The sequence below is a fragment of the Diceros bicornis genome, chromosome 36, assembly GCF_020826845.1.
Source record: "Diceros bicornis minor isolate mBicDic1 chromosome 36, mDicBic1.mat.cur, whole genome shotgun sequence".
In the NCBI taxonomy this organism is placed as follows: domain Eukaryota; kingdom Metazoa; phylum Chordata; class Mammalia; order Perissodactyla; family Rhinocerotidae; genus Diceros; species Diceros bicornis.
The window spans coordinates 279,628-305,773 of record NC_080775.1 but is presented as its reverse complement, the minus strand read 5'-3'; the positions used below and the strand labels follow the sequence as shown (position 1 = coordinate 305,773).

General features: G+C 43.1%; 1 protein-coding gene across 6 annotated transcripts in view; it reads left to right on the top strand.

Annotated features, from left to right (window-relative positions):
* The window catches only part of DIP2C (disco interacting protein 2 homolog C), a 443,076-nt gene that overhangs the window by 361,029 nt on the left and 55,901 nt on the right, over positions 1-26,146 (top strand). For all 6 annotated transcript variants that reach the window (XM_058532329.1, XM_058532328.1, XM_058532326.1 and 3 more), the window contains 7 exons: positions 4,208-4,317; positions 5,616-5,696; positions 8,161-8,284; positions 8,923-9,044; positions 9,965-10,076; positions 10,166-10,275; positions 18,126-18,256. In XM_058532329.1, the coding sequence (XP_058388312.1) occupies positions 4,208-4,317; positions 5,616-5,696; positions 8,161-8,284; positions 8,923-9,044; positions 9,965-10,076; positions 10,166-10,275; positions 18,126-18,256 (790 nt within the window). The remainder of the gene's footprint in view (positions 1-4,207; positions 4,318-5,615; positions 5,697-8,160; positions 8,285-8,922; positions 9,045-9,964; positions 10,077-10,165; positions 10,276-18,125; positions 18,257-26,146) is intronic.

Genomic DNA, 26,146 nt, shown 5'->3' with positions numbered 1-26,146 from the left:
ATGGTTGACTGAAGTACCCATTTCTTTAAATTCTGGGGCACACCGGCTTCACGTGGCATTCTATGGTGAGCCGCTGAAAAACACAGCGCATTGCCTTTCAGCGAGTATAACAAGAGGATGAGATTTTGTCTAGAAGAATCTCAGACCTAAACAGCCCTGGGAGTGATGTGGTGGTGGCTCTACCTGGGCGTGTTGTTTGTGTGTGTTGAATTGACGGTGGTGCTAGGGCTCCCAGGTGTCCTCGTGCACAGTTGGAGGAGGCTGGAGCCCCCTCTCCACTTTTGCCTCGGTTCATCATCAGCCGCCCTCCACCCGGTGGCCTGGCCACCAGTGTCTCAGGTACAGAGAAGCTCAAGCGAACCCTGCTGGTCAGCAGTTGGTGACCGCAGAATTCAGGACAAATATTTATGGTGGAGGATCATTTGCAAATGTATGATATGATTCCAGAGCTGCAGGGCTCAGCCCACCTGCCAGAGTTCAGGGAACCCATAACAAGAAAAAGCTGGCCAAGGAGAACGCCAAGGCCCCTGCTCTGAGGTCAGGCAGACAGAGCACCTGAGGACAGCCTTCTTCCTTAGAGGGTGAGCACGCCGAAAGAGGGGTCTGCGAGATCTGGCGCCACTTCAATTCTGCAACACAGGAAGTGAAGCTTTGTGCGGTGGATAATTTTAAGGAAAGAATTTTTTTAATGATATTTGGTGTCACATCTGTTCTTGTTAAATATAGAGAAGTTGTGTGATTCTGTGTCCTCAAAAAGTTGTTTTTTAACAAATGCTAAATGGCAGCTGTGACGTGCCAGTCGACTTCCCTACCTCAGCGATGACCTGCAGCAGCTCACGGGACATCAGAGTGGTGATGTTTCCCCGAGGCCCGGTTTCCATAAATGCAGTGTGGGAACTGGACTAGATGATTTCTAAGGCCCCCTGGAATGAACATTTGTGACGCTGAACAAGCATTTATTGGCAGCCAGAGCAGACATTTAGTGAGGCCATTTCTGTGTAAGGGCATTGCTGGATGCTTGAAACAGAGCCCCTAAATCTAGATAATTTATAGACAACACAATTGCCTTCTTTACTGGATGAATTCATATTTACTCAGCTAACAACACTGTACTGTGAGAGTATCTTAACTCTCACAAAAGAACACAAAAGGGTTAAAAGACCTGTAGCCCATCAGCTGGGCTGGCAACAATATTATAAAAGTCATGAAAACAGCTCCCCAGCATCAACATACCCTGGGGTGTATTTCCTCAGAGCAGCTGGAGGAGCCCAGTGGGTGTAGCCACAGCCCCAGCACCTCCTCCAGGGCTCTGCATCTTGCTGCTCTTGGATGAAACTTGTGCCCATGTTCCTGCTGAACTGGTCACGTATTGGCCGGTAGGAATTCGACAGCACTGAGATGAAGTTGCTGACTGGTAGATTTGTAAATCTGTAAGGGGGTGCCTGGGCAGAGAGAGCAAATGTGAACTTCAATGCATATTTCGGGGATCCATCTCAACATTACATTTTCAAATTGTGAGGCAGTGAAGTACTATACGAGTGTTTCGCACGCGCCCACCTCATTCAGCAAGGGGGAGAGTGCCTCAGTTCTCAGTGAAGGATGGATTTTGTAAATAGATGCAGCAGGAAAGCCACTTGTCTCCCAGCAACATTCAGAAAAAATAAATTCTTAGGTCTGTGTGGGGAGAGACACACATAAGGCCCGAGCTCTGCATCCAGAGAACGCCAGCAGAAGTCAGCCTTTAGTAAGGAAAGACCTGACTCAGCAACAGAGAAGCACAAATGAGGGCACTGTGAATATAAACACATATGAACGTATATAAAATAGGGCACTGTGAAAACCCGATATCTCCTCTAATAGTGCTTTCCCTACCCTAGTTTGAATTCTTAAAAAAAATTATGAAGAAGCTTTCAAACCAGTTTAGGCCAGTTTCCAAGTTGGCTTCTTAGTAGAACCGTCCTGCCCAGCCTAAAGCACCCAGCATAACGTCAGGACACTCTATTGATGACACTAAAGACAGGAAACGAATGACCGAAAGCTAGGCTGCAGGCATCGTGGACGGTCGTCTTTGCCAGGCAGCTACCCGGTGTCCCAGCCGCGTGGCGGCTCCACTCATCTCCCATGCGCCTCATGGCCTAACTTTCTTTTTGTTTTGTTAAATGTGAAAAGACCTTCCCTCTTTCATAGAGCTGAGAAAATAAATTTTCCTTTAGCTCTTGCTTTATTAAGAGCTAAGAAAAGAAATTTAGTCGGTCCCAGACTACCACGAGTGAAAATTCAAACATGATTGAGTTGAGTACACAGGGTGTATTCTGTGATTACGTGGAAACTGGCATCAGGGCTCCTACAAATTGCCTAAAACCAAGGACACCAGCAGGCAGGAGCCCAGAAATCTGTGTCATGGGCTGTTCTCCAAATTTCCTTCCTGCCCTGAAGCACCCTGCCTTCTCCCACACAGCTGTGGTAAGTTGGATATTTTATGGCAAGCCAAATTGTGGTCAGCCACACATCTGCAGAGAAGAATGGGCCTGTTCCCAGTTGGACAGCCCCCTAAGGGTGTTTGCACTCAACCCCTCGCACTGCTTGTCATTCTGGTGTGTTTCTGCTCAGAAGCCAGGGTGACTGTTGGGGTGGTTGTCATGGCAGCTGTGCATGTTGTAGGCTTTGGTCGGTGCCACCACACCCCTGCACCTGAATCTTAAAATTTCTGTCTCTTCAGACACACAGTTCTTCGTATGTGCAGTAAATAATGCAACATATACCCTGATTTATACACGTGTAACTTGACTTCCTCAGGAGTTTAATATGAATTTGACTCAATAGTGGCCTTCAACTTCTATTTTATCAAACCAAGGATTAAACACAAATTGATAACGTCATCTTTGTTATTTTATACTGTGGTTCTTTTAGTAAACATCTTTCACTCTTCCTCACTTCCTCCCCTCCTTCCTCCACCTTCCTCACACTCACACACGTGCACTCACCCACACATAGACTCACACACATGCACACTCACACTGGTGTATTCTCCTGGAACTTCTAATCTTTTAAATATATATATGTATATATCTTAGTTTATATGTGTGCGTTTAATGGAAATGAAGTGTGAATGATAGTATTTTGAGAAACCTGGAGGACATCTGGGGTTTTCTGCAGTCAGAAATTTTGAAAGAGTTTCTACAGTCCTTTCAGAAACTTCTTTCTTTCATTAAAAAAGAAAAGCTATCGGATGGGCCGGCCCCATGGCTTAGCGGTTAAGTGCGTGTGCTCCGCTACTGGCGGCCCAGGTTCAGATCCCGGGGTGCACCAACGCACCGCTTCTCAGGCCAAGCTGAGGCCGCGTCCCACATACAGCAACTAGAGGGATGTGCAACTATGACATACAACTATCTACTGGGGCTTTGGGGGAAAAAAGAAAAAGGAGGAGGATTGGCAATAGATGTTAGCTCAGAGCCAGTCTTCCTCAGCAAAAAGAGGAGTAGTAGCATGGATGTTAGCTCAGGGCTGATCTTCCTCACAAAAAAAAAGAAAAGAAAAGCTATCGGAATAGACAGTACCTGCTCTTCTGTTTTGGAATGTTTCGTACACTGGAGGGAGCGTTGGTAGTGGAGTCAGTGATGGGGCTGGAAAAGGCACTGTGAGAGGAGCCTTTGGTTTATTCTTCCACATTTCTGTGGGCCTGACAGAGAACCTAAAGCCTTTCAGTCAATGACATGTGGAGATGAGTGATCTGTGTCCTGTCCCTTCAACAACAGCACTCCCTAAATCCATCCCAGGAGGTGTTGATAACCAGCGTGTGGTGTTTCCTGTACGTTTACCTCGGCTCACAGTGGCGTGTAATGACACCGGGAACGAGGCACACACGATCTTTAACTACTCAGCAAAATACATCATGTTTTAAATTCCTCCTTTGTCTTCTGCATTATTTTTTATAATCACTAACATGACTAGATCTCAGCCTCCCCCTAACTGGAAGACAAAGGCAGCAGGCTTGGGAGAACACTCGGGGAATTTGGTGAAAGCATAATTTCTGTATGCCCTTAATCGAGACTTTATATTTGCCATCATTACCATTGTAGTGACTTCTCTGAAACCCTGTTCTAATCAGTTTTTTTCAAAGCCGGGTCTATGAAAGGATTTCCAGAGTCAGCTCTTCTGCAAGCAGGAGTCGTGTGGTAAGGGTTTCCTCACGTGTGCTTCTTTCCAGAAATCGGTCCCGCCTCTGTGATGGTGGGGAACCTGGTGTCTGGGAAGAGGATTGCGCAGGCCAGCGGCAGAGACCTGGGGCAGATCGAAGACAACGACCAGGCCCGGAAGGTGAGAGCCAAGGGCCAGGCCCAAAGGCTGCGTCACAGATGCACCAATGCTGTCTTCCTGCCCTGCCAGTCCAACATCCACCATTGATCTTTGGTGTCTTTGGTGACCTTTTCTTCCTACCTGCCCTCTTGGTCGTGCATGAGGCATCCATATAGTTTTATAAGGAAAATGTGTTCTTTAGCAGGTGCAGTGTGGTAGAACATTTCACAGAGGCACAGACAGGTGGGTGATACAGCCCACGACTAGCAGGCCTGAGGCCGGTGTCTGGGAATCCCTGTGCTGTCATCACAGCCCCTGAGCACTTGTCTCTGTGATCCCACCAGCCCTGATTTTGACACCCAGACTGCCTCACAGCGACCTTATTGCAAGGCTTCAATCCTTTGATTGTTGGAATTTGAGAAAACATAAGTTTCAACCCAGGTTTGGGAGCCAGACCTCCTTAAAGCAGCCTTAGGAGCTGTAGGAGAAATCCTGGGGCCCCACTCCACCATAAACATCACACAATTTGTCCCGTGTAGCGACAAATCCCCATGATAACCGTTCAGCCTTGAGAACTCTTACGATTCACCAAAAGGTGGTCCCACTCTGTATGGACCACCAGGATATGTGACAAAAGCAACCATTTAAAATATTGCCAATTTGGTAACACAACTAATATGTTCATTGAAAGCACTTGATCACCATGTTCCCCACCTCAGAGTATATTTCTATTAATAAAACCGATTAGCGGGTCACATGGGTATCTTGTATCCTTACATGAGGTGGGGCTGACCTTTTTACTGTGGACTGAGCCGGTATGTGTGTAGAATCTGTGTGATTTGCCGTGTCGTTGAATAACATCGGGGGATGACCATTCTAAAACCAGCAAATTCAAGAGAGCCCGTTTTTAAAACAGGATAGAACTGATTCTGCCACTGCAGCTCCCAGAAATCACCATTGCGTCTTCTGGAGGCCCCAAAAAAGGGATTTTCTGTGTCAGCTGCTCTGTCTACAAGGGGAATGCAGTTCTCCATCCTTGGGCAGATTTCAGAAACTTCCCTAACCAGGGCTCAGCACCGGCCCTCGGACTTGTGAGTCTAAATGAGGTGCAGAGAATCCAAGTCCCCACAGGAGGAACGTTGAAAGACTTGCTTATTCTGTCGATTGTGTTTTGTCAGGGAAGTCGCACTCCTCTGTGGAGAAGAGTGCTGTTTTAAGGCACCCTAAAATCACTCAGACAAACTGTACCCATTTAAATGTTGAGACTAGCCCAACCCAGACCAGAATGGTCTGAACTTAATGGCTGTGCTTTGTTCCAGTTCCTGTTTCTCTCGGAGGTCCTGCAGTGGAGGGCTCAGACCACCCCCGACCACGTCCTGTACACGCTGCTCAACTGTAGGGTGAGGCACGCTCAACTCGCATCTTGTGGTTGCTCACCTGTGGGGTCCACGCTTTCATGCCTCTGTGTCATAGTCCTTTCATATGACAGAAAAGCTGGTCATTGATAGGGAATTGGTGTCAGCTTTCTGGAAAATGGGGAGAAGATCAGTTCCAGAAGTTCAACAACCCAGACCAAGAATGCCGCTGCTTAAGATAAGATGACGTAATGCAGCAGTGGGCAGCAGGGTGGTGACAGGGTCCTGCGCCCCAGGAAGGTCTGCCTCAGCGGGAACTTCCGGAAAGATGAGCCCCTCTGCCAGCCCTGCCCCTGTGGCATCCTGCCACCCACCAGCAACGCAGTGATATCAACAGTTGCACCCCTATCAACAGCTGATAGGGGAGCGTCTATGGGGGCGGGATGGTCCCCATCACCACCGGTTTGGTCCTGGGCCTCTCCATCAGCTGTGCTGGGGGTCTCTGCTCCATCTTCACTTTGAAGAGCTCACAGGACATTGGGTCAAGGGGCATGTCTGTTGGTTCATGTGAACAGTTGTGGTCTCCGGCGATGAATGCTCAGAGGAAGGGTCTGGTTTCGAAGGCACCAAGTGCTAACATTTGGGCTAGATTTCTTAGACTCCAGTCTCGTGGATCTTTTTGTGTTTGCCTAGCTTTGCCACATTCTGCTCTCTGGCTCCTCCACTTTATGTATCTGTTTCTATTTTCTTATTTTGTAACCTTCCTCGGAAGGAAAATGTGTGCACTGAGAAACCTGTCCTCTGTAGGAGGAACCAGTCTCAGCATGGTGGGAAAGGGGCCAGAGCCTGGCTGGCGATTCCTCTCTTAGAGGCGCTCTAAGATCCTGCATGCTACGTGAAGGTCAAAGAGAAGGTGTTGCTTCCCAGAGCTTGATACAACAATCAGTTACTTGGTGAATGTTTTTGGCAAACATCAGGTGCTGGTATTTATGTCCTGATGCATCCTGAAAAGTTCTCCACTCCCATCGGATCCCTCCCACCTCACCCCGTGCAGATGTTTCTAACAGATGGGTCACTTGGGGTGGGAAGTCTAATGTCCAGTCACCAGACCACCATTGTCCTTTAACGTCCCCAAAGATTCTGGTCACTTCTGTATCCACACAGTGTTCTCCTCCCCCTGTGATCCGTGCTCACAGTAACTTCCCTTTGGTCTTCTTTCTCCATACTGGCATAGGGGTCTGGGACGCCTACAGGGTCCGTGTCCAGTGCCCGCAGTCTTCTCCTGTTACCCTGCACACTTCCTCGCCTGCTGTTGAAGCTCCCTCCCTCAGTAAACACATTTGGCCCGAGTATCCGTGAACGTTTTTGACCTTCTGGAGTCTTCCTGACCTGGAAACTGCTGGCCAGTTTGCCTGTTGCTTGAGGAGACTCCTTCACCCTGTTAATCACTTTAAAATACGATTTGATCATAAAGAAGCAGGTTTTAAATAGCTGTAGACAGTGATCTCTTCACACCTGGGAATTTGTGCAATGTAAAGTGCATCCTTAGGAAAAACTTTTTTGGGTTAGTTGTAAGTTTATAATTTGCGGTTTCTGTGTACTTTTCTTTACCATTTACACAGTAAATCCCATATATTTTGATATTTCTTTGTACCTATTTTGCTACTGATCTTCCCTAGCAACCTTTTTTAAGGTATTTTTCAATCCGAATGTGTTTCCCATTTATGTCCACATGTTTAAAAAGTCTGCATAAAATGAATTTGACAATTTGTTTTTTCTTTAGTGTTTTTTTGACTGTTGCTTGTTTTGTTTTGTTTTTTGACCTCCTTGACTTCTTTTTTTGTGAGGAGGACTAGCCCTGAGCTAACATCCCATGCCAATCCTCCCCTTTTTTCTTGAGGAAGATTGGCCCTGAGCTAACATCCATGTCCATCTTCCTCTACTTTATATGGGATGCCGCCACAGCATGGCTTGACAAGCAGTGCGTTGGTGTGTGCCCAGGATCCGGGCCTGGGAACCCCGGGCCGCCGAAGTGGAGCACGCGCACTTAACGGCTTGCGCCACCGGGCCGGCCCCAACCTCCTTGACTTTTTATGTGATCTTTCTCAAAAACAGTTTCAATCGGTCTTATTTTTCATAGGACGAGTTCTGCAGGTTTACTGCCCAAGGCAATTACACTTAAGTCCCAGAATTACTAGGATGATTTTTTTTGTAAGTTTAGCTGTTTTTAGGTCAAGTAATTATTTTCTAATATATTTCTTGTTAACACAAAAATGTCTAGATGCCTCTTTGGTGCTGTACTTCTTAGCTGGTGGGCAGGAAAGGAGAGTGACCGCTGACGGGGTCTTCTGAGGGGGTAATGAAAACGACTGTGGTGGGTAGTGGTTAGTGACTATACTAACATCCATGTGATTGTACATTTTAACTAAGTGAACTGTACAGTATATGAACTGTATCTCAATAAAGCTATCAGGTTAGAAAACCTCACCCCCTTGTTCTTGTCACACAGGGTACAATAGCGAACTCGCTGACATGTGTCCAGCTGCATAAGCGAGCCGAGAAGATAGCTGTGATGCTAATGGAGAGAGGGCGCCTGCAAGACGGGGATCATGTGGCTCTCGTCTACCCGCCAGGTGAAAGGCAGATTGGGGTTTGCTCCAGACAGGGACCACGTGGCTCTCATCTACCCATCAGGGGAAAGGCAGGACTGGGTTTGCTTCCAAGATGGCAGGGCCAGCAGCTGTGTGAGAGGCGCTTTAGTGCACGTCAGTGCTGATGACCGGAGTTGCTGTGTTATCACCAAAAATTGACACTGTTCTACCTGGTTCACGATGTCTAGTTACTACCACTTGTAGGAACTGTGCTCCATGCTGTATGACTTTTAGGGGCATAAATAAAATGATCTTTCACAAAGACTTCTATATCTAAATTTGTTTTGTTAGACATCTGAGGTAGTTCGTTTAGTCAATAGTACTTAAATCTCTAACTACTAAATTGATAATCATAGAGTTGAGTAACTCCTTAGAGAAATGACAGAAATTAAACTTCTGGGCTGCTCTGGCATCTTGTGCCTAAAAGAACAAGCCAAGTGGAAACTATCGCAGAAGCTTAACAAAACCCACAGGGACGAGAAAAGAGTCTGCTAAAGGTCTTAGTTGCTCACTTATCCTTGGGACTTCTTCAGGCTCGTGTTTCTGTGCACAAGGATGAGGGCCATTAAGTGGTTTGATCTGTTTCAATGAGAACTTTTGTTGCGTTTCTCCCTGTGTAGGAATAGACCTCATTGCAGCATTTTACGGTTGCCTGTACGCAGGCTGTGTGCCAATAACTGTGCGTCCTCCACACCCACAGAACATCGCAACGACGCTGCCTACCGTGAAGATGATCGTGGAGGTAACCCTGCCTGAGGTGTCTGGGCACCTCCTCCAGCCCCAGACCTGAGTGTTGGGCTTGTAGATCACAGAGCCTGGGCCTCATAGGGGGGCTGGTGGTGGGAGTGCGTGGGAGTCTGCGGTCCCCGCGGTGGATGGAGCAAGACGTGGCCTCTACCCTCAAGGAGCTTACCATCTAGCTCTGGAAACAAGATTCCACCTTGTGCCTGGAATTAGGAGCTGGAGGGAATTGAAGGTTCCCTAAAGAAAGCAGCTCCCAGGGAGGGCGTCTCAGGGACACTGGGAGCTTCCCCACCAAACCCAGCTGAGCAAACCTAACCAAGCGAAAAGGTCGTATATTTTTTTAAAGTTCTTTCCTCAAGATTTACAAGTATCCTGTTCCTTTTTTGAAAGTATAGATTTGATTTTATTTTTTATGCCTGGGAAAATTGCAGAGGATTAGGATATGTTTTCCCACCTGGAACAGGAACCACAAGGGACAAGTTAGTTTGGGGACACCACAAGCAAATACTTTCTGTGGTTATGTTGGAGTGCTTTCATGGTCATTACTCCTGTTAGAACACACGGATGGTGTGTGGATGTACGTGGCATTTCTAGGACAGAGTTAACGGCGAGAGCAGTCAGTTTGGATGTTCCTTTCTGACTGTGATCATAACACTGCAGATACTACTTGGCTCTAGAAATTTCCGGGAACCTCAGTTGCCACGAGCTCTGCGTGTGTGCTTCCGTGGTCAGGTTCCTGGTGTTCTCGTCCCTCCACTGGCCAGGACTGGTCCTCTGAGGCAGCGGGGTTCCTGGTAGTCTAACCTGCTCTGAAGGCCACATGGCCTCAACGTGCATCATGAGCAGCAGGCATGTGTGCAGGGCGTATTCCTCTGAGGTTTACCTTCCTTCCTCCATTCTTTGTTCTCTGACCCCCAGGTGAGTCGCTCTGCCTGTTTGATGACAACACAACTGATCTGTAAGTTGTTACGGTCCAGGGAGGCAGCTGCAGCCGTGGATGTCAGGGCGTGGCCCCCCATACTGGACACAGGTCAGTCCTCCGACCATCTGGGTACCTTTGTTTGCTTGTCTGCTTTTCCATCAGGTCAGATAGGCTAATAGCTTTGTTTTGCTCTCCAGATGATTTGCCAAAGAAGCGGCCTGCCCAGATCTACAAACCCTCCAACCCAGACACACTAGCTTATCTTGATTTTAGTGTGTCCACGACTGGGATGCTAGCTGGAGTAAAGGTGAGAAGTGCATCTGCGTGGTGTCTGGCTGGCGAGCCATGCACGTCCTTACGTGGGTTGTCATGCTACGTGCCTTACGTATAGTAGGACTCTGGTGGGAACTTCAGTGAAGCACGGAGAGAGGTGTATATACGCGTTTCGTTCACGCTGTAAGATACGTGACCGTTTCAGTAGTTGATGTGGCCGACTGATTCTTTCCAGTGTTGCAACTATTTCTTTATATGAACACAGCCTCACTGGCCCTAATAAAAACTGCATGTATTTTTCTTTTTCACTTATTCTCAAGTTTCAATATTCTGTCTACTGCAAAACTCTGTGCCCTGTAGTTTCTTGCTTTTTTAACTTGGGGTCCGTTATAACTTGCCGAATTGCTGCTCATTGCACTGACAATGATCCTTTTTGCTGTCAAAAAAGAATGGAACTACTACGTATGTCCCAGAATTAGGACCCTCCCGCTCAGGTGATGTCCTTGTTAAATTCTCTTGTAGCCTCAGGAAGCCCTTTTCCTATTATCTGACTCTGGGGTCTGACTGCTGAGTTTGCAGAATTTACCTCATTTAGGTCTCTTATGCTATCTACTTTTTTTTCCATTTTTTTTATTGTAGTAAAACACATAACATAAACTCACTGTCTTGACCAATTTAAGTGTACAGTTCAGTGGTATTAAATACATTCAAAATGTTGTGCTGCCATCACTACCATCCATCTCCATAGTTCTTTTCATCTTGTAAAACTGAAACTCTGTCCCTATTAAACACTAACTCCTTCCCCACTCCCCCAACCCTGGCAACCACATTCTGCTTTCTGTCTTTAGGAATTTGACTGCTGTAGGTACCACATATAAGTGGAATCATACAGTGTTTGTCTTCTCGTGTCTGGCTTGTTTCACTTAGCATAATGTCTTTAAGGATCATCCATGTTGAAACAGATGTCAGAATTCCTTTTGAAGGCTGAGTTACTATTCCACTATATGTATGTACCACATTTTCCTTATCTGCTCACCTGTTGATGGACACCTGGGTAGCTTCCATGTTTTATCTATTGTGAATAGTGCTGCTATGAACACAGGTGTACAAATATCTCTTCGAGATACTACTTTCAGTTCTTTTGAGTATATCGCCAGAGTGTAATTGTTGGGTCACGTGACAATTCTATTTTTAATTTTTTGAGGAACCACCATGTTGTTTTCCACAGCAGCTGTACCATTTTATCTTCTCACCGACAGTGTACAAAGGTTCCAGATTCTCTACATCCTCACCAATATTTGTAGTTTTCTGGGGTTTTTTTAATAGTAGCCATCCCCATGGGTGTGAGATGGTATACCATTGTAGTTTTGATTTGCATTTCCCTAATGATTAGTGATTTGAGCATCTTTTCATGCAATTATTGGCCACTTGTATATCTTTCGAGAAATACCGTTTCTAGTGTTTTGCCCATTTTTGAATCAGTTATTTTTTTGTTATTGAGTTTTAGAACTTCTCTGTATATTCTGCATATTAATCCCTTATCAGATATATGATTTGAAAATATTTTCTCCCATTCTTTGGGTTGCCTTTTTAGTCTGTGGATGGTGTCTTTTGATGCGCAAAATTTTTTTATTTTCATGAAGTCCAATTTTGTCTCTTTTTTTTTTTTTGCCTGTGCCTGTGGTATCATATCCAGGAAATCATTGCCAAATTCAATGAAGTAAAGCTTTTGTCCTGTGCTTTCTTCTAAAAGTTTTATTGTTTTAGGTCTTACATTTTGAGTTAATTTTTGTTTATGGTGTTAGGTAAGGGTCCAACTTCATTCCTTTGCATGTGGATATCCAGTTTTCCCAGTACCATTTGTTGAAAAGACTTGTCCTTTCCCCATTAAATGGTTTTGGCACCCTTGTCAAAAATCATTTGATCTCGTATGTGAGGGTTTATTTCTGGACTTTCTATTCTATTCCATTGATCTATATGCCTGTCTTTATGCCAATACCACACTGTTTTGATTACTGTAGCTTTGTAGTAGGTTTTGAGATTGGGAAATGTGAGTCTTCTAGCTTTGTTCTTTTTCAAGATTATTTTGGCTATTCAGGTTTCCTTGAGATTCCATATAAATTTTATGATGGGTTTTTATATTTCTGCAAAAAAATCATTAAGATTTTGATAGTGATTGCATTGCGTTTTTATCGTTTTAGGTAGTATTGACATCTATGAATATGGGGTATGTTTTCATTTATTTATGTCTCCTTTAATTTCCTTCAGCAATGTTTTACAGTTTTCATTGTACAAGTCTTTCACCTCCTTCATCAAGTTAATTCCTAAGTATTTTAATCTTTTTTATGCTATCGTAAATGGAATTGTTTTAATTTCCTTTTCAGATTTTTCATTTAGTGTATAGAAATGCAACTGATTTTTGTGTGTTGATTTTTTATCCTGCTACTTTGCTGAATTCCTTTATGATTTCTAACAATTTTTTTGTGGAATCTTTATGGTTTTCTACATATAAGATCATGTCATCTGTGAACAGAGATCATTTTACTTCTTTCTTTCCAATCCAGATGCCTTTTATTTATTTTTCTTACCTAATTGCTCTGGCTAGAACTTTCAGTATTATGTTTAATAGAACTGATGCATGCAGGCATCCCTGCCTTTTTCCTGATCTTAGAGGAAAAGCTATCAGTCTTTCACCATTGAGTGTGATGCTCACTGTGGGTTTGTCATATGTGGCCTTTTTTATTTGTTATGTTGAGACACTTCCTTCTTTTCCTAGTCTACTGAATGTTTTTATCATAAAAGGATGTTGAATTTTGTCAGATGCTTTTTCTGCATCAATCAAGATGATCCTTTGCATTTTTTTCTTCATTCTCTTAAGGTATTACATTGATTGATTTTCTTATGTTGAGCCATCCTTGCATTCCAGGCATAAATCCCACTTGGTCATGGTGTATAAGCCTTTTAATATTCTACTGAATTGGGTTTGCTAGTATTTTGTTGAGGGTTTTTGCATCAGTGTTCAGAAGGGATATTGGTCTGTAGTCTTCTGTTCTTGTAGTGTCTTTGTCTGGCTTGGTATCAGGGTTATACTGACCTCATAGAATGAGTTAGTTCTCTCCTCTTCAATTTTTGGAAAAATTTAAAAGAAATAGTGTTAGTACATCTTTAAATGTCTGGTAGAATTCAGCAGTGAAGCCATCAGGTCCAGGGCTTTTCTTTATCAGGAATTTTTTTTTAACTGATTTTGATCTTCTTACTAGTTATAGGTTTATCCAGAGTTTCTATTCTTCATGATTTAGTCTTGGTAGGTTTTGTGTTCCTTCTTGATAGTTTGTGTTTCAAATTCCATAAAATGGAATTTCCCTATTTCATGTAAGTTGTGCAGTTTGTTGGTGTACAATTGTTCATAGTATTCTCTTATAATTATTTTAATTTTTGTAGAATCAGTAGTAAATTTCCCCATTTTAATGTCTGATTTTAGTAATTTGAGTCTTCTCTCTTTTTTGCTTAGTTCATCTAGCTAGAGGTTTGTCAATTTTGTTGATCTTTTCAAAGAACCAACTTTGGGTTTCATTGATTATCTCTACTATTTTCTATTCTCTACTGTTATTTGTTTATCTCTGCTCTAATCTTTATTTTGTTCCTTCTGCTAGTTTTGGGTTTAGTCTATTCTTTTTCTCATTCATTAAGTTGTAAAGTTAGGTTGTTGATGTGAGAGATTTCTTGTTTTTTTAATGTAACCATATATAGCTATACATTTTTGCCTTAACATTGCTTTTGCTGTATCCCATAAGTTTTGGTATGTTGTGTTTTCATTTTCATTTGTGTCTAAATATTTTCTGATTTTTCTTGTGATTTCTTCTTTGATTCATTGGTTGTTTAAGAATGCATTGTTTAAATTCCACAAATTTGTGGGTTTTCTAGTTTTACTTCTGTTACCAATTTCTGATTTCATCCTGTTGTGGTTCGAGAAGATGGTTTGTATGATATTTGTCTTTTTAAATCTATTGAAACTTAATTTCTGACCTAAAACTTGGGCTATTCTGGAAAATAGCCCAAGTGCTCTTGAGAAGAATGTGTTTTCTATTGTGGTTGGATTGTGTTCTGTATGTCTCTTAGATCTCTTTGGTTTTAAGTCCTCTGTTTCCTTACTTATCTAATGTCTGCTTGTTCTATCCATTATTGAAAGTGAGGTATTGAGGGCCGACTCCGTGGCTTAGTGGTTAAGTGCACACACTCCGCTGCTGGCAGCCCGGGTTCGGATCCCGGGTGCACACCGACGCACCGCTTCTCCGGCCATGCTGAGGCCGCGTCCCACATACAGCAACTGGAAGGATGTGCAACTATAACATACAACTATCTACTGGGGCTTTGGGGGGAAAAAATAAATAAATAAAAATCTGTAAAAAAAAAAAAAAGAAAGTGAGGTATTGAAGTCTTCTACTATTATTGTAGAGCTGTCTGTTTCTCCCTTCAGTTCTGTCAATTTTTGTCTCATATATTTTGATGGTTTGTTATTAGGTGTGTAGTACTAGTTTTTAGACTAGTACTAGCTTTTAGACTAATAATTGTTTTGTTTTAATGTATTAGTATCTTAAATCATGTAGAAAACAAAAAGTAGAGTTACAAACTGTTGTTACAATTATACTAGTTTTTATAATTGCCTTGTTTTTACCTACTGAGATCTTTGTTTCTTCAAATGACTTTGAATTATATCTAGTGTCCTTCTGTTTCAACATGTGGGACTCCCTTGAGCATTTCTTTCATGGCAGGTCTAAATGTAATGAACTCCCACAACTTTTTTTCACCTGAGAATGTCTTAATTTCTCCAAAATTAATTGCAATTTATTGTCCAAGCCTTTCCCTGGAAGTTGCAAGCCTTCAACAGAGCCCAGAGTTCCAAAATAGTCACTTCCGATTCTGCCAGTGCAGTGTTGTCCAGGAGAGAGACAGATTCCTGTTGCTTCTTCTCCACCATCTTACCAGGATTCTCTCCTCTGCTTTTCAGTAGAATTGGAGATGATGCACCAAAAAAAGACAATATAAAATAAAATAATTCTTCAAATATTTTAAAAATAAAGATGTATTTTCAGACCAAGATGAATTACTTACTATAGTACTGAAATTAGCTTTGAGCCTCCTACTGTTTTAGCTGAAAGAGAAACACACATTGATCATACCAATTTCATTTTCATGGTCTGCAGAAGTGGGAGCTATAATATTAAATCTTGAGTCAATAAAGATATTTCTACTTGAAACAGAGATAAAGTAATCTATGTTATTACTTCCTATTGATTCCACTTAATGTAAGCATAGACCCTAGAAATCCCAGAGTGATAAATAACTAGACTTTCTCTCAAGTTCATAAAAGTTTTTCTTAAACTTTTCACCATTTAATTTGTTCAATGAGTACCTGAAATGAAATATATTGTGATGTCATTCAATGAAATCTTGTATGCTTTTTAAATACTGAGAGGCACAGATAGAGTTGAAATCACCTGGTTTATCGTCTGCTCCAGACGGAAATCCCTTCTACCTCTTTGGCTGCACAGGTCACCATTTTTCTCAGAAAGAAATTTTGATTCAGTTTCAGCTTTTGGACAAAAATGTCATTGAGTGTTCAGTTACATACCAAAAGTTGAGAGAAATAATTTTATCCAGTAAACTGTTTTCCCTAAAATGGGTACTACAGAATGTCTGATTTAGTATAAAACACATGGATATGTGTTTATATGTTCAATTTAAGTTTTATAATACTGCCTGTTTAAAAGTATAATTAGAACTCTGAAAGTTCCTAATAGATCCTAGATATACATTTGCTCAACATCAACAAGGAAGTCCTATAGAGGACCCGTATAGCATCTACAGTTTAATTGAGATTAATCACCTTGTGGGTTTCCCCGCAGGGTACTTTAAAACTCATGGTGGCTCTCCCTTCCATGGAGTATGCTTCTGGAACACTCTCCTGCTTACTTTCAGTTGATATGTGCAGCTGATGTGTGCCCAGGGAACGGACCCTTATTTTAACATCAGCCAGAAAAAACTGCCCTGGAAGGTGGACCTGCCCAAGATAAGTCACAAGATGCATCCTGAAAATAAACATAGTTAACCTCATCCCTAATTCCTCCACCTTCATATATCTACTCTGTGTCTCTTTTAGAGTAGAGCATTAGAGTTTGTTATTTGGGGCTTTTAGGAAACGAATTCTTTGTCCAAGTACAAGTTTGTCTTCATAAGAATTGGGAGTTTTTCTTACTAGAGGTTATAAAGAAACATTCCAACTTGGGCTCTTGGTTTGTAATGTTGGCAGGGTCCAAGATTGGAATAAGCTTAGAGATTGGATATTCAACTTTCCTAGCTGCTTTTTTCTTAACCTGTTGTGTTCTTGTCACTGTGTTGAAATCTGTTATTGCTTACGCATCCTCAAGAGCCAGAACCCTCCGTGACCCCACGGGGTGATGTGAGGATCCTTTCTCTGACCTCCTTACGCTCTGTACACACTTTGTCAAAGCGCTCACAGATCCTGCAGTTACCAGCGTAAGTCTCTGAATTTCCCACTAGATCACACGCTCCTGAGGGCAGAGGCTGTTTTATTCCTTTTATATCCCCAGCACCTAATACAATGCCTGATACATATTGTTCTCAATTACTATATTCGTATTTGCTGAGCTGAGCTGAAGAACTCAGTTCTCAAGCTATAAATAGTGCCTGCACTGGGCAGGAGTTCGGTAAAGGTTTATTTTAGTTGCTAATCTGAGCAGGTGAGTAATTTTGGTAGTTACGATTTTACTAACTCCTGATCCCGTTGAAATTAAAGTTGAAGGAATGTTCCATAAATCCAGCCTTCTTTCTTCTTTAAACCAATATTATGGCTTTAAAAGCAAGTTAAAAAGAACTACTTATGTGTTAGAATCTAGAGTAATTCTGCATTACCTTGTATAAATTCAGTAGAATATCCATGATGGAACCTTCTTCTGGGGAGAACTTCTAATAGGGATCCTACTTGTCACCAATAGAAGGACCCCCATTGCTGGTTTCTCTCACATCTTTCCCTCGGGTGACTAATGAACAAGACGAGGGAGCTCTTGACTGTAACCTTGATGATGGGGAGTGTGGTTGGATTTTGGCTGCCGTCAAATTACTAGCATGTCTCACTGCACCAGGCTCTGATTCCGGCTCAAATATGTGTGACCTTCAGCAAACTCTTTATCTCCTCAGAGCCTCATTTCCTACTCATCGAGGTGGAGGTTGTTCATCCAGCGTGCACTGCTAGCCCCCTGTTGCACAACAGCTGTGGTCTTGGGCGTTGAGATGAAACGTGAATAAGGCATAGTCCCTGCCTGGAGAGGAGATGTGAGCAGTAATATCTCCCCACCTACTTCACAGGCTGCAGTGGGGATTGCAGTAAACCCCCGTTCGGGTTAACCTGCTATTCAAATGCAGGACATCGTTACTTCAGTTGCTAGAGTTATTAGGTCCTGTGGGACCAGGAAGTTTTGAGTGTGGTTTACTCAAACTAATGAGAAATCAGCAGCCCACTCTCTCCTAAGTCACAAAACCAGAGCTTGGCTACAATTGTCCCTGTCCTAAAATCACCTTTGGGCATTGAGTGTCAGGTCTGGTGCATTTAATGCAGCCTTGTTCTGTTACAGATGTCTTTACGATGGGTGTGATGCTCTGTGCTTTTAATGCAGCTGTGCTGTCTTGCAGATGTCTTTAGGATGGGTGTCAGGCTCTGTGCATTTAATACAGCCTTGTTCTGTTACAGACGTCTTTAGGACGGGTGTCAGGCTCTGTGCATTTAATGCAGCCTTGCTGTCTTGCAGATGTCTTTAGGACGGGTCTCAGGCTCCATGCATTTAATGCGGCCTTGCTGTCTTGCAGATGTCTCATGCAGCCACCAGTGCCTTTTGCCGTTCTATTAAGCTGCAGTGTGAGCTCTACCCCTCAAGAGAAGTGGCCATCTGCTTGGACCCTTACTGTGGACTTGGGTTTGTCCTGTGGTGCCTCTGCAGGTGAGTTTCCTCTTGAATATCTTGAAAATAATAAGTAAATCATACACCCTCTTTCTAGACCACTATGGAGGGCTGCCTCTAGAGGACGCCCAGGTATAGCACAATCACAGATCGGTCCCAGCCTGGCTCTCAGGTGAAGCAGGTACACCTGCATGCTATGGCATCTGAAAAAATTAGTCTCCCTGAGGTTTGCTGAAACCAACAGAGAAGCTACCTGCTGGGAACATTCTGAGAAGTCTACTGGGGGGACTCCCGGGCCTTAGGCTTGGTTCGTTTGCCTTTCAAGCCCAGCAGTTATCCCTGGGCTGGAGTTTGTGTTAAATCAGTGGACATTACAGGCTCTCTCCTCCTTCAGGCTTCTCCCTGATTTAGGTGGGGAGGCACTTCAGCTGAGGGGAGGCCAGGAGCAAGCGCCACAAGGGCCCCCCTGTGGTCCCCCGCCCACAGCCAGCAGCCCTGTGCCTGGCTCATAGCAGGTGTTAGCAAGTATTTATGAAATGAATGAGGGATGAACACATGGATGTTTGTTGGCTTTTTTCCCCTGATTATACATATATGTTCACTGTAGAAAATTTAGAAAATACAAAATAATATAAAGAAGAAAATAAAGCCATCAGTAATCGTATCACCTAGTGATACCAATAGATATTCACTGTTAGCATTTTGGCATATTGTTTTTCAGAGCTTATTTTCTAATGTAGCATATTTTTTATTATTAACATGTTCAAAAATATATTAGTGTATAAAGAATGCTATAATAAACGCCAGTGCCCACCACCCAGCTTCACATGGATCAACATTTTGCCAATTTTGTTTCATCTATCCTTCCAATTTTTCTGTCCCTTTTTCATATGGGACATTTTAAATCAAACACCAAACATCACATGATTTCACCCATAAACCTTTAAGTACACATACAATTTTGTGAATGTACATTAATATATTTATAAAACTGAGATGCTATGGTGTGAAATCAGTTATGATTTTTTCTTAATAGTCTAAGACTTTTTCTCATGTCTTTAAACACTCTTCTAAAACATTTTAATGCATTCATAATATTTAATACTACTAAATGGAATTAACATCCAATTCTGTACTTTTGAAGAACACTGACATTCCAATTAAGACAAACTTTTTAAGAAAGCAAATAGAATTGAACAATGGAAATATTTTAATGATTTTTGCCTCAGTCCAAAGTGCAATAGCATTATGGGTAAATTTTTTGCTTGGGAAATAGTTCAGAGTATGCCATTCCAACAGTAGGGCCAGAGTGACCTTACACATACTTAGCCAACTGAGAGGGAAGCCTATTCTGAGCTACTGACTTTGTAGGACAGTTGTCCCTGTGTCACTTGCAAAGGTCGCGGTGAAGCCGAGGCTGATGGATGGAGTGCTTTGTGGTTCTGAGGCTCACCAAGCCTGACCTCGTGAAATCAGCAGAGAAGGTGCTTGGCGAAGGGAACGTAAGTTCTTGATGTGCATCTCTAATAGTCATGGGGACTCGTTAAAGGGATTGTGCAGAGAGGGTCACAACGAACCTTTACAAAATGAGCCTCTTGCCTGCAAATTCATTCAGAAGTCAGGAGATCACAGTGCTCTCTTGATTGCCCCTGCAGCACTACAAATAAATGCATAACAGCTGTAAACCTCTTCGTTTTGAAAGCCTCAATAGAAACAGATCCCAATGGACTTGCTGAAAAAAAAAACTTGGACCTGGAGGCAGCCACCCCAGGATCCATAAATGCTGTGAATACTGTTTTCCTCTCAAATGAGCTAGGGCTTCTTAGAGAAATGGCCAATTTCAGGGCTGGACAGGAAATGTCCGAGATGACCTTGGAACGTCTTTTTGTGCAAGAAAGTAAGGAAGTACTGAAAGAATGACAAGGATGTGTCAAAAGGACAGAAGAGCCAGCTCAAAGGGGCTCCCACTGGCCAAATCAGGGATAATTCAAGCGTCAAAATATATAAAGACCACAACAGATTATAACTCTTTGAATAAAACAGGAAATTATCTGACTACTCAGATATAAATAAAAGAACAAATTGAAAGCTTGGTGAGGAGCAAGGATTTACATGGTAGTCATCCACAAGATAGTTGTTAATATAAAGGGGAGAAGAGAACCTTCATGGTGGAGAAGCCTGAATCAAGATCAAAGTGAACCTCATCTATGGTGGGACATGGGGCAGTGGTGTGTTACTCAGAGGGCTGCCATGAGGAAAGAGCAGCACGTCTAGAAAGTCCTGCCAAAGACGCTTCACCTGTGTCTAATCGTGGGAACGTCAGACACACTTCATAACCCTGGGTTAGGCGAAGACTTCTTAGATATGACACCAACGGTGCAATATGTGAAATAAATACTGATAATGTGGACTGCAACAAGATTAAAAACTTTTGCACATCAAAAGGCACCATTAAGGCCAGCCCCGCGGGCCTAGTGGTTAAGTTCGGTGCGCTCCGCTTCAGTGGCCTGGGTTTAGTTCCCGGGCATGAGCCTACACTACTTGTCTGCTGGTGGCCGTGCTGTGGTGGTGGCTCACATACAAAGAGAGGAAGGTTGGCAAGAGATGTCAGCTCAGGGTGAATCTTCCTCAGCAAAAAAAAAAAAAAAAAAAAAAGGCACCATTAAGAAAGTAAAAAGACAAACCAGTCCCTGGTTGGGAAAAAATATTTGCAAATCATGTATTGATAAAGTGCTTCCAACCAGATAGAAAACAAACTCTTAATAAAAAGACAAGTAACACAATTTAAAATAGGCAACAGATTTGAGCAGACGTTTTACCGAAGATGTACAAATAACCAGTAAGCACATGAAAACATGCTCAGCATTCATTAGGGAAATGCAAATTAAAACCACAGCGAGATACCACTTTACACCCACTAGGACGGCTATAACCAAAACGACAGAAAACAACAAAGTTGGAAAACTCATATTTTCTGGTTTCAAAACTCACCGTAAAGCAACAGTAACCAAGGATATGCAGAAACTGGGAGTTCTCATACGTAATTGACGGGAAGGTAAAATTGATGAAACCACAGTTTGGCATGTTCTTAAAAACTAAACATAAATTTACCCTATGACCCAGCAATTCCACTCCTAGGCATCCACCCAAGAGAAAGGAAAACATATGTCCGTACAAAGACTTGATGCTTGAAATGTCCATAGCAGCCTTCCTCAAAAAAAAAAAGTAACAATCCAAGTGCCTACCAACTGGTGAATGGGTAAACATTTGTCATATCCATTCAGTGGAATACAGTACAACATGGATAAACTTCAGAAACATTATGCTGAGTGAAAGAAACCAGACTCAAAAGACTACACATTATATGATTGTATCACACGATGCCATTTATATGAAATGTTTGGAAAAGGCAAATCTGTAGAGATAGAAAGTGGAATGATGACTGACTGGGCTGAGGGATGAAAACAGAATTGACTTCAAATGGACACGAGACATGCCTTTTGGGTGATAGAAATGTTATAGAACTGCATTGTGGTGATGATTATATAACTCTGCAAAGTTACTAAAATGTATTTAATTCTAGTATGCAATTATACTTAAATACAACTATATTTTACAAGAGAAAAAAGCCTGTCATTGGAGTAACTGAAGTGCATAGTCTGTAGCTGGGGTGCAGACACTAGACTGCCAGTGAAGGAGGCTCACCCACGCGACCCCACAGGGCCACATGTAGTGAAGGATGCTCACCCATGTGACCCCACAGGGCCACGTGTAGTGAAGGATGCTCACCCACGTGACCCCACAGGGCCACGTGTAATGTACTGAAGGATGCTCACCCACGCAACCCCACAGGGCCACGTGTAGTGAAGGATGCTCACCCACACGAACCCCCAGGGCCACGTGTAGTGAAGGATGCTCACCCACGTGACCCCACAGGGCCACGTGTAATGTACTGAAGGATGCTCACCCACGCAACCCCACAGGGCCACGTGTAGTGAAGGATGCTCACCCACACGAACCCCTAGGGCCACGTGTAGTGAAGGATGCTCACCCACACAACCCCACAGGGCCACGTGTAGTGTGGTGAAGGAGGCTCACCCACGCCACCCCACAGGGCCACGTGTAATGTGCTGAAGGATGCTCACCCACGCAACCCCACAGGGCCACGTGTAGTGAAGGATGCTCACCCACACGAACCCCCAGGGCCACGTGTAGTGAAGGATGCTCACCCACGTGACCCCACAGGGCCACGTGTAATGTACTGAAGGATGCTCACCCACGCCACCCCACAGGGCCACGTGTAGTGAAGGATGCTCACCCACACGAACCCCCAGGGCCACGTGTAGTGAAGGATGCTCACCCACGCAACCCCACAGGGCCACGTGTAGTGTAGTGAAGGATGCTCACCCACGCAACCCCACAGGGCCACATGTAGTGTGGTGAAGGAGGCTCACCCACGCCACCCCACAGGGCCACGTGTAGTGTAGTGAAGGATGCTCACCCACGCAACCCCACAGGGCCACGTGTAGTGTGGTGAAGGATGCTCACCCACACGACCCCACAGGGCCACGTGTAGTGTGGTGACGGGGGGGTCACCCGCGAGACCCCACAGGGCCACGTGTAGTGTGGTGTAGGGGGGGGTCACCCGTGCGACCCCACAGGGCCATGTGTAGTGTGGTGACTGCACAGCTGCCCTGCTCAGATGCCCAAGTTGTGATAGTTTTCCGTTGTTTATATGTTTGTCAGGTTAATAATGTGAAATCATTGATTACAAATGTACAAATTTATTTTCTTCTCTCCTGTTCTGTCATGTTATTTTTTACTTTTTTAAATAGACTTTATTTTTCAGAGCAGTTTTAGGTTGACAGCAAATTGAGCAGAAGGTACAGAGATTTCCCCTACATGCCTTGCGCCACCTACATACACAGCCTCCCCTGTTATCGACATCTCCCACCAGATAGGACATTTGTTATAATCTAGGAACCCACATTGACACCTCATCATCACACAGAGTCTGTAGTTTACATCAGGGTTCACTCTCAGTGTTGTAGAGAGCCCAGAAGTAGACTCACGTAAATATAGTCAACTGATCTTGGACACAGCAGCAAAGCCAATTCAATGGAACAAAGATAGTGTCTTTGACAAATGGTGCTGGAACAACTGGACACCCACATGCAAGAAGATGAATGTAGGCACAGATCTTACACCCTTCACAAAAAATAATTCAAAATGGGTCATAGACCTAAATGTAAACTATAAACTCCTAGAAGATAACATAGGAGAAAACCTAGATGACTTTTGGCAATGACTTTTTAGATATGACACCAAAAGCACAATCCCTGGAAGAAAGACTTGATAAGTGGGATTCATTAAAATCAAAAGTTTCTGCTCTGCAAAGGGTACTGTCAAGAGAATGAAAAGCCACAGACTGGGAGAAAATATTCCCCAAATGTCTTTTTAGTCATTTTGTTCTTTTTGAAGTTAAGATCTAAACTAGAGCAGTTCAGGTTCTAGTCCAGAAATTCTAAGAAAAAAGCCTTCAGTATAAGTAACTTGCTGTTAAGTAGGTTTGTTTTGTCCATGAGAGTATTTATAGCCAGTGCCAAGCGATTAACATTAGTTAATAAATGAAATAGTTAATCAACATTTGTTGGACCAAGCAAGGAAAGGGCAAGTAGGAAATTCAGGAATCTTGTTTTCTCTTTGTCCTCTATTATCAGGATTTCTTAGTTTTTTTCTTAATGTTGGCTTCTGTCCTATTCGTGAGATTGAGGAGAAAGGTGAAACAGTATTTAATTTTCACAAGTATGCTTGCAGTTCTCCAGCCTTGAATGCCACACTGTGGACCCCAGCCCTTTCACGTGCAGATAATCATTTATTGTCATGTATGTTCTTGGAAAAAGGGTGGTGGGTCATTCATATTTAATTTTCTTCATTTTAAGTCTCCTTATGATAGCATTTACACAGTAAAATGCTGGAAACAACATGGAAATGATAGATTCTCATAATTAAGAGGAAAATCCTCGTAAGGTTTTACCTGCATTTGATTCCCTAAGATATTGAGGCTCAAATGTCATTAAGTATGTTTGGTACCTGGCAATAACGACATGGAAGTCCTTGGTGTGAAAGAGTAGTGTGTAGATTTGAGCTGAAGTAAAAGTCATACAGGAAGATCTAATGAAGGTGGTGCTGTTAACTCTGATTCATGAATGGGCTGAATGGCAGTTGGTGTTAACAGAGAACTGCCCCATCACTTCTCACAGAGGTAAGACGGGGGTTTCCTAGTGGATAGTTATGACTTGTAAGATGCGTAATGTGTAGACCTGTTAGATCTTAGGCTGTTATCTGGTGTGTGATGCCATTTTGGGCCCTGAGATTGTTCTTTTAATATCCATTCAACAGAGGCAAATTTGCCATAATTTTTTTTTTTCCTGCTTAATGCTGCCTTGAGGCTTCTAATTGGAGTTGACACATAGCCACTGAAAGAGGTTCTAATTCAGAGTCACGCCAGACGTAGTGTGTAGGCTGGTTGTGGTGCACTGTGTTGCAAGTGACAAAATAAGACTGAAAGACTGTGCCTGCGGCAGCAGCTCCAACAACATCAGTCCATGTGGGAACACCCTCTGCTGCGTGAGTGTCCTCAGAGGCTGCCTGCGTCTGGGAGAAGGGTCTCGGCAGGAAAGGGAAGAGTGTTGTGCGTCTCTGGCTCGTACAGCGCCGGGAGAAAAGATTGCAGGTCACTGCAGCTGGTCCGCAGGCCCTCTGCGTGTGTGAGGGGCGGCGCCTAGATACACCGCTGCAGCCAAGGAGATGTTTGGTTGTTTTCAGACCCCAAGAGTATCGTTCTCGGAGGGTTATTTTGAGAGTAATGTGGTATGCCTCAAAAGTGAGAAAGTAAATAGGACGGCTGGCCTCCTAAGCCATGCAGAAACGCTGGTCTTGAAGAACCTCAGTCTGGATACAGGGACTTCTGGATGGAAATTTGTTTTCACCAACTGCAAGGGCACGGCTAAATTTGTGTAGAAATGTTGTTTGACAGGCTGTTAATCTGCAGTAAGTAGTAGTTTGAGCAGGTGTCAGTATTTTGTAATGCGGATGTATTTGTTGTAACATTATTTGATCTCTTGAATGACTCAATATAAAGCGATCCTTAATAATGTAAATTAATTTCTAAAGACAAAGGTTAGAAAAAAATTGACAGAGTTTTAAGTGTTATAATTATTGGAATGTGATCTTACTGATTTTGATATGTCAACTATAAAAATAACTTATTGTACTTTTCCATAGGGCTCCATTGGAATGTGCAGTTTTGTGAAATTATGTGCCTAACAAAACTTTCATATCAGCAAGATTTCAAAGGAAGTATGAAAGTTTTAGGAGTAATAATCCTTTTTTCTGGTCACTGAGAGCAGTGCACCCTCAGAGCTCTTTCAAGTTCCCCTAAGCTGGACTTGGAACCAATTCTTATTCTGAGTTTCATTTAACCCTTTAAATACAGGGGGCCCTACTCATTATCAGACTTTTTTACTCGGAAGGATTGTTTAGGTAAAATCCAAAAATTCTCATTAATAAGCTCCCCACTTATAAAAGTAGTTGCCACTTAATTATCAAACATCCTTCCTAGAATAACAGTTAAGTTTTATCCCCACATGTTGGTTGTTGATTGTCGGATGTTTTGATATGTTGTACTCTGTTGGCAGAACCTAAGGTAATCACCAACTCCTGGCATTTTCTTGTCCTGATACGAAATGTATGACTAAATATTTCAGGATTAGGAATTTTGTGTGTGTTTGTGTGTGTGTGTATCATATTCTATAGAAATGAGTAAGAGTGAGGTAAAAAGTGATAAACGGGGCAGAAAATGCCCATATCCCCACCCTAGACCAGCCCGTGTTAGTATTCTGGCGTGTTTCTCCCCATGCATCTGCT